An 8,629-nucleotide genomic window follows, 5' to 3' on the forward strand; every position below is an offset into this window, starting at 1 on the left:
ATAATTATTTAATATCGCATTTTTAATGGAAGTCAAGGTAGTCAAATCGGGCTGAAACCTTGCCTAAATATAGAGCTAGGCATAGAGTAGATGACTGACATCATGGCCTGGCGGAGATATGTGCTCCACTACGCGCTCGCAAGGGTCCATCTTGTTTTCCAACTGTTCAGTCACTATTGCAATAGTAGAGCGCCTCTGTTGGGTCTTTAACCTGTTTCCTTCGTTTCCTCGCTGCCATTAGGTGAAGAGTGACATAAAAGAGAAAGTGAGGGACGACCCCAACTATAGCTCGCAACGTTTCCCCAACACACATCGCGCTTTCTCCATAGAGGACTCCTAATCCCCCCCAGCTCATCAGACACGTCCGCTATCCACTCACCTCATTCTGTAACATTCCCTTTCAGTCTCTGAGAGACCTCCGAGAAATGGATGGCAGAACTGACGAGTTAGTCGTTGAAATATTAATCACTGAATTTGAGAAAGTGTCAAACCTGTCACCAGCGGGAAACATCTATACTTTTGTTGTGCTACGGTGTTGACAGAAATAGCTTATCTACAAGCTTGACTGTATGTCGGCTATTTTCAGTGCGCAACACCATAGTACGATGGAGCATAAATTAAGCATTAGTATGAAGGCTTTAGCAATTCTAATGTCACAAACTGTATTATATATATGTACGTGTACGCTCAACTGTAAATTAGCACAACTTGTACAATGTAATGTGATGTAATCGTCACAGCTCTTTGTTAGACTGAATAAACGGATGTTGCTGATCATGGCTAGGATTTTTTTATTTTTTTATTTTTTAGCTGTTTCATGCTTAGAAGTCATGATGCACAGATCATCATTTGTTCCATGTCAATTTTAGGATGTTGTCTTTGTCAGATTTTTTCCCATGTCTACTTACAGGATACCTCAGTGATGTGGTGTTTTTACCATAAAAGTTGAAATACAATAACATGGTATAATCAAGAGCATGATAGTGTGACAGTGTGCTGTTTATGCCATTGTCCGCAAGCACAGCTGCAGTTTCTAGAATTACTTGCAAAAATGTGAATGCTTAATCTGTGCTCTGGAATAAACATTACTTCTACAAAAATGTTCCCTTTGGATTGCCATCTTTATTTAATTGCATACCTTTTTGTTTTGTACCTTGTATCAATAAAACAATTGACGGATAGAAATGAAGGTATTTTTAAACATCATTTGAGTGGAGGAAGCACGGAATTATACAGAAAATAAACAAAATCAAACATGACGAGCGCTCTTGATCAGTGTTACCCACTAGTTAATTTTATTCACAAGTTTGAGTTACTGCAGAGACATCTGAAACTAGCAACAGTACCAAACAAGGCCTCTTATAGAGATATTAACCAATAACTATATACCATGGCATATTTAGAATGTGCTACAGTAATGTGGCATGCTTTATTGCCTGGTTTGGGGAAAAAAAGAAGCGCAAAGTATTCACACGCAGACCGATGGTACTGTTGTGTGAAACAATGATAATGGCACAGTGAAAGCAGTTTTATAGTGACTGTATATTTTAACAGTACTCATTTAGGACTTAACAACCCAAATGTACAATTAAGTAACTTCTAATTTTGCATCAAATTACAAATGTCATCACAAACAATTGTATTCCCATATTTCTGTAGCCTGAACCCTGAGTCTTTAAAATCTTGCCAATGCCTTTACTTGTGGATGACAGGGGCTGTGACCCCTCCTGCGCCCCCTCCCTGCCGAGGTCAAGCCTGGGCTGCTGCTGTCTTCTGCCTGCAGTCTGCTGTCAAATACAGAGAATGTAACACACCAGCATATGATAGATATTTTCCAGAATATACATTTCAAAATAAATGCTTGCGTATAGACGGAGCCACACAGCATGCACTCACATTTAACACCCAGTAGCTTTCGAGACAGAAATGTTGGTTTGCGTTTAACCCCTACATGCTGCACAGGGGAAAGACTAGTTCAGACAAGGCCTACATTCACGCAGTTATATAGTAGTGTTTTCACATGAATCTTGACCTGTCCTAGATGTGGACACTATGGTTCACCGTCAGTGGTTGTATCGTTGCATTGCACGATGCAAAGCTACCCTACAGGATTTTCAGAAACCGCAGCATTCATTTAACAGCTTTTTCTCTCATGGTGGCTGCGCACAATAATTTGCCACGGATGAGTTAACCCAAAAACAAAACATTGGTTTTTGAATGATGTGAAACAAATATTTCTTGTTCTTTTCAACAACAAAAAATCTACCGCAATAACTGAAATACATCATTTTCTCATAAGCTTCAGTCTATATGGTATGAACACAGTTCTCAGATAAGCTTCTGTCTACATAGTAGGAATGAACACAGTTCTAGTTATTAATGTGCGCATAATGTAGGTCCAGAGAGCAGTCCAGCATCACCTGTACATTTGTGCGTTCAAATTGCAGGCAGTAGGCCTATTTACTGTGGTCATAAATTCCATAACATAGCTGCTGTTTTTTTTCGTCTACAAAGGAACTCAAGTTGGACAGGTGTGGAATTGAATGTACATTTTGCTGCTGTCACAAAAGCATTGCAATTCCAAACATTTTTTCTTTCTCATACATTGAATTGAAAGTGTCCATGGACATTTATGTCTCATGGCCACTGAGCCCGTGAAACATGTTAAAATCCACATAAAATTTCCACAATAAACAATAAATTACACTCCTTACTTACTTTCTCCTTAAGAACAAAAAAGAAACATTTTGAAGATACTGCAAGTGCTTTTCATCTGGCAACAGATATTTCCTTTGTATATTTATTTGCAAAGCAGACATACAGGTGGGTGTGGGGATAATTATTCAAGTTTTCAGAAGCTAAACATTTACTGCAGTTCTCCCATTCTAAACGTTGACACCTTTATCCAACACAGCAACTTGAGTGAATTTCACGTTCCAACTTTCTGTGATCTCTCTTTATTTCTCTTGTGTTCATCTTATTTTATGTTCCTCTGTTCTTTGGACATAGACCAGCCAAACTTTGTCTTGCCTCTCTCTGGTCAGTTTCTGCCCTGTCGGAGTGAAGACAAGAGGAGAGGCAACAAGTTGAGGGCAGGCCGGTGTTCCTGCACCCCGAGGGCCACCAAGACCCCTGTTAGCAGTGTGGTCACCCTGGGCAAAACCGGAGGCTGAACCTGCATCACCTATAAGAAATGACAAATTGCGAGACTGTGAAACCAATTCAAATGAAACAGGTTATAGTGACACAGAACACAATCCAATATATCAACCATTAAATTGTCACTGGATATTTGACAGTACCACCCAAAAGAGTTAGCACCTTACCTTTTCAACTTTATGACAATGTATGAGTCCGTCATGCCCGATGTAAAAGGTAGAGAGTGCATCGTATGTCCTGTGATAAAAAATGTTGTGGTTTGATTATGAACTCTTGTGCTGGCAAATCATGTTGCATCCAAAACGTTGTCATCGCAATGTATAGATTAGAAAGCTACTCTGTGTAATAGCATGACACCGTCTTATTACTGGTGTGTTACAGCTGCAGTTTTACCTATAGAGGTGAGATTTGTCCTTTCTGTAGAAACGCAACAGAAGGGTGTGGCACGGCAGGCCTTTGATCCTCCAGCGAGCTTTCACCGTCCCATCCTCCATGTGTTTAGTCAGCTTCAGAACCTCCAACCGGGCCTCTGCATAGTAACAGAGACACAACAACCGCCAGACGGACAGCATCAGCTGGTACATCACACGGCCTCTAGAACCAGCCAAAGGACAGACGTGTTAATTTAAAATCACATTCAGAATTCGTATCAATCATCAACGAGAAATAAGTATGACTATGCTACAAGTGATTGATGACAGATAATGATGACAGCTTCTAAAGCCTAATTTAAATAGGAGTTAAGAAAGAAACGTGTATATACCTGGTCTTGGTATTGATAAGCCCGTTAACGAATTCCACATCATTGGAGTACATGGAGTAATCGTGACTCTTCAAAAAGAAATTAGGAAGCTGCAACACAGATGGTCAAAATTAATGCCCCAATGATAAAGTGACAGCCTGAGGATATAGGCCGTCACCAAAACATGCCTCTTATGTCTTACTGTAGATTCTAAAGAAATTAGAATTACGCTTACCTCCATCCTTAGCTTTTCATATATCAAGGCCAGTTTCTCCTCTTCTTCACTCTCCATTTTGTTATGGTCACCCTCGGCTCTCTCTGCATGGCTACACAGCGAGGTAGACAGCAACAGAGACAGGTCCATGGGTTTGTTTTCAAGTCCAATAATATGTTGGGATATGATCCCACAACCAGGCGGAGGTTCTGTCCCCGGGCAGTGAAAGCAATAGAAACTGGAGCCGTACATGAAAGGTGCCGGGCACCCTTCTGCTTCGAAAAGGCTTCTGAAAGACCCATGTTCTCTCGCCACAATGTCACTATCATTTCCTCCCAGACGGTCCACTTTTATCCCGACGCTGATGTCGTCCTCTCTGCAGCCGTCCACAGTAGTCAGTGGGAAGAGGAATTCCATGGGTTTATTGGCCCCCGGAGCGAGAAGCTCTCCTAGTTTGGTTTGGCCAAACAGCGGGATCTCCACCAGAGTGTGCTGGCCGTCAGACTCCCCGGGTCGCACCAGCACACACACACTGAGTGACTCCTCCCAATCCTCCTCACAGAAACTCGCTTTCTGCGGCTGACTTGCATGGTGAAAGGGGTGTGAAAGGGCAGGCTGCTTTACACTTTGATACCTCAAGCTGTTAGGGGGAACCAGGGCCCACGTTGCGTGGCTCAGAGGTCGGGTCTGTCCAAGCCACTGGCAATCAACTGCCTAAGATTAATCAAAAAGAAAAGAATGGGGAAAATTGACTGTACAGTACTGAAATTAAAGGTGATGGTCCTGTGAAGCCTCCAGCCTACCATTGTGCCATGGAGTATAAATCATAGCCCCACCTGTGAGCTCACCCATCGCTGTAGCATGTCTGGGGCTAATATGATGGGTGAGGTCACAGACGGGGCTAATATAAAGTAAGCACAACATTACCTGTGCGAGAATCCATCTCTGCTGTTTGAGGGGTTGAATGCTGCCGTGGCTCCGGACATATCCCACCCAGAATGCTATTCCACCTCTGCACACAGCCATTCACGTCAGGGGCAGGGACAACCCCAGTCACCAATTAACCATCACCAACCTGACAGATAACTGCTTGCTGTCTTTATTGTATTTGTTTCGGCAAAACCCCACACAAGGTAGAATGCACACTATCCAAGCACCTGGGAGGGAGAAGAGGAGAAAAATGACATGCTTAATCGTATTGACGCTGACTCTGTTATCTATTTTAAGTCTTTATCCACCAAGAATCAAATCAGTATTTATTTTTTTACATAAGTGTTCACTGGACTACTTTTGAAACTAATATTTGTGACCAGCTCTCTTGTTGACCTTGTACTCCTCCTCATGTTCCACTAGAGCCAGAAACTATGCCAACAGCACATGACATGAAGAACGTGAGGGTGACCAGCCCACAGGCTCATAATGAGACTCACAGACATCTCACATGGCGAACCAAAACAGTTCACACTCACATCAACTGCTTTTCTATCCAAACTGGAATCTCCCAAGTTAAATTGCGTGGAATACAGATGCTGCTGTTCCAGCTTGAAATGAAAGGAGACGATCAGACTTTGCACTGCAACATTCACACGTCGTGATTTGACAGGGAACAAGAATGGTGGACGAGATAAACGCTTAATTTGCAAAGTAACGTCAATGTAACGCCAGAATAGATATCGATACAGTTAGATAGGGTGATCAGACAGACTGCCTCCGTCGGTGAATTAAATGAAAACGCCTGACTCATTGCCCTTAAAAAAAGAAAAACTCGCCGCAGAATCGCTACATTCGCAGTTTCTGGATAGGTTCTATTATGACAGTTAAGGAATAGTTAACAGACAGTGTCCAAAAACGTCGCTTTACTGCTATATAACTAATCAGCTAGCGCTAGCTAGTAGCTTGTGGTTTAACCAGCCACTGGTTAGCATATAATATGTAACATTACCTTTCACAAGCTATGTAGGCGATTCCTCCAGAGTGCACAGTCCTCGTACAGAGATCCTTGATGCGTCGAGGTTAATGAACAGCATACACACACTTAGTTAACTTACACAAATGTCATTCCATCCCCAGATGTCCTTGCCTTGCCTATACCAGCGTGTGTCAGCTGCACGCGACTGAGAAAGAGGACACTTCCTGTTGTGTACTTCAAAATAAAACACGTTTGGCAAATGTTGAAAAATCAAATGATCATAATGTATTATGAGCGTGACGTCAGAGGTGTATATAAACTCAACATGACTCAGCCATAGCCATAATAAGGAGTTACCAATGCAACTACGCCCAAATGTGGAGTGTGTTATTGTCTAACCCAAATGTGTCATCATGGCATCAGCAAACCAATCAGTCAGCTCCATATATGGGCATATACTGAATACTGATGACATCATGGATCTCCATATATGCATATGTGACCAAAAAGTTATTGAATTTCTAAGATTTCAGAAATTCATGAAACATTGCTTTTGAAGGAAATTTTACAGAATAAAGGGTGTGTGGGGTGTGCATCGTATTGATAGTCCCTAAAATATCGAATATCCAACTGGGTGAATATCCAACCTGAAACCAACTTCACCACAGTGTTATATGTGTGTTCAGTATTGATTTGAAATATACTTGTACATGGACCTGTGAGGTTTGAAATACATATGCAAAATCCCATACACCATTTAACACTCATCATCAGTGTCTCTACTTTTTTCTTCCTGCCAGCCCGAATATTTTAGTGTTTTATTTTAGATGCAAATTTGATCCACTTCCGGACCGTTTCTGTAGTCAACTATGGCTAACTCGACGGAACTCCTGCCCTGCCCACACGCGTCACGCAAGTCTAGCGCGACGTAAGAACGTTTCCAGAAAGAATAATCAACCACATCACTCATATCGGCTTGCGGGTTTGGGGACATTATAAAACATTAGGCTATCACCAGTTTTTGGAATTTAATAAACATTGTGGTTTAATATATTTAATATTGTTCATATACTGTGGTTCAATGCGTGCGTGACAGGGAAGGAAAAGTGTTGCACTGCAACGATGAGGATGGCATTCAGTGAGTTTGTGCGAAGTGCAGTTACACCGAAATTGATAACATATCGAATACGGTTACTATTTCAGTGTTGGTACTTGGCAGTTTTGCAATTTCATCAACTTCACCAATTGCCTTATCGTGAGCGGCATGATATGATCGTCCTATTAATATGAATAACTTTATCTTTAGAATTGTCATTTAATAGTGATTATATCAGGTTAATTGAAGAAATTATTATTATTTCATTTCAACAACAAAAAATAGTTTGCTTGCTTGCTAATTTATTCATTTATTTTCAAATGCAACAACAATATTCCATCAAATCCAATGTTGTGGCCTGAGTGTACAATAAATCAACCAGTTAATGTCTGGGCCACTAGCTGTAAAAACATCACAAGCCAGAAAACGAGTCCTTTTCCTCCAGGTGTCCCTGTACAGTGTCCACCTTGCAGGAGTGTGCAGCTCCTCTGCTTTGCAAGCTCGGCCGGTGTCCCTCTTGAGCTGGTCTATGTAGTCCTTCTTACCAGGCAGTGCCCTGTTTGGGCTCCTATATAGTGTAGACGGGTAGTTGCAAGCTGAGGGTGACGAACACAGTGCTTTTAGATGATGCTCAGTCAATCTTCTGTCAATCTTGGCAGAGGTCGATGTTCTGCACATGGTCTTGCCACGATACAAAAAAGGTCCATAAACAGCATATGGTATAGTAGCCATCCAGTGACCTCTCAGCCTTGGTTGTGACTCAGGATCATCCTCATTTCAGAGCTGTAAAGTGGGACTAACTTAATCGTGAAGAAGACCAGTGACCATTTGAGTCTTGGGCTGAGGGTCTTCGTCTACACCTAAAACAAAGGGGTTCCTCCGCGCCTCAAGCAAAATTCAGGCTGGTCCGGTGCATCTCAGGAGCGGGACTGGTATGTGTAGAAGAAGGAAGGCACTGGAGCAAACTCTGACTTTTTTATTTACATGGTGCAGGCAAATAACGTGACAACGTTTCAATGTCAATACATCTTCATCAGGTCAGTCCTTCGTCTACACTTTCCTGACCTCATCTGGTCATGAGATCCTTCTCACTGTAGTCGATATAGGCACCAAGATATTTGAAGTCAGGCACGGTTTTGAGCAGCGTGCCATCTTTTGTGTGGACTCTAACACCAGTGGCATTACATGATGGCAGCACCTTAATTTTCTGACCTGCGAGTCATCAGAGCCAGGGTTGTGACACCTGCCAAAAGGAGTAGCGGAAGGTCCTGTGTCCAGACCTGTAACATCATCAAAGGAGGAGGAGCATTCTCCACTTCTGAGAATATCAGAAGTGGAGGAAGCCCATCAGAACCAGACACACAGCCTGAGATGGAAGCTGATCAGTGATGAATGTCCAGAGTCAGAGTCAAATCCGCTGCCAAGCCAATCAAACAAAGGTTTGATTGGCTTGGCAGCGGATTTGATTCAGAAACACATGACACCTTTATGTGTTTCCGGTTCAAATCT

The 8,629-nt window shown here is 42.2% G+C and overlaps 2 protein-coding genes across 5 annotated transcripts in view; one reads left to right on the forward strand and one right to left on the reverse strand.

Annotated features, from left to right (window-relative positions):
* Window positions 1–2,585, forward strand: part of bag6l (BCL2 associated athanogene 6, like) — a 25,376-nt gene extending 22,791 nt beyond the window's left edge. For all 4 annotated transcript variants that reach the window (XM_084080043.1, XM_084080044.1, XM_084080045.1 and 1 more), the window contains exon 26: window positions 242–2,585. In XM_084080043.1, the coding sequence (XP_083936169.1) occupies window positions 242–340 (99 nt within the window). In that variant the 3' untranslated portion in view covers window positions 341–2,585. The remainder of the gene's footprint in view (window positions 1–241) is intronic.
* cUnh6orf136 (chromosome Un C6orf136 homolog) lies at window positions 1,273–6,219 on the reverse strand. The gene is made up of 7 exons (XM_084080047.1): window positions 6,058–6,219; window positions 5,043–5,272; window positions 4,137–4,829; window positions 3,923–4,011; window positions 3,553–3,753; window positions 3,327–3,396; window positions 1,273–3,184 (listed from the first exon to the last, which is right to left on the reverse strand). The coding sequence occupies exons 2-7, from the start codon at window positions 5,139–5,141 to the stop codon at window positions 3,041–3,043; spliced, it is 1,296 nt and encodes a 431-aa protein (XP_083936173.1). The 5' UTR covers window positions 5,142–5,272; window positions 6,058–6,219; the 3' UTR covers window positions 1,273–3,040.
* Window positions 6,220–8,629: the final 2,410 nt, after the last annotated feature.

The sequence above is a fragment of the Gymnoscopelus microlampas genome (assembly GCF_963454915.1).
Source record: "Gymnoscopelus microlampas genome assembly, chromosome: 15".
In the NCBI taxonomy this organism is placed as follows: Eukaryota; Metazoa; Chordata; class Actinopteri; order Myctophiformes; family Myctophidae; genus Gymnoscopelus; species Gymnoscopelus microlampas.

Bases quoted from the DNA above. Each gene is read 5' to 3' on its own strand.
- cUnh6orf136 (XM_084080047.1), bottom strand. From the start codon at position 5,141: ATGGCTGTGTGCAGAGGTGGAATAGCATTCTGGGTGGGATATGTCCGG. The intron at 4,012-4,136 runs GTAAGCGTAATT...TCTGTGTTGCAG, and splicing joins ATGAAAAGCTAAGGATGGAG to CTTCCTAATTTCTTTTTGAA. The intron at 3,754-3,922 runs GTATATACACGT...GGCTGGTTCTAG, and splicing joins CTTATCAATACCAAGACCAG to AGGCCGTGTGATGTACCAGC.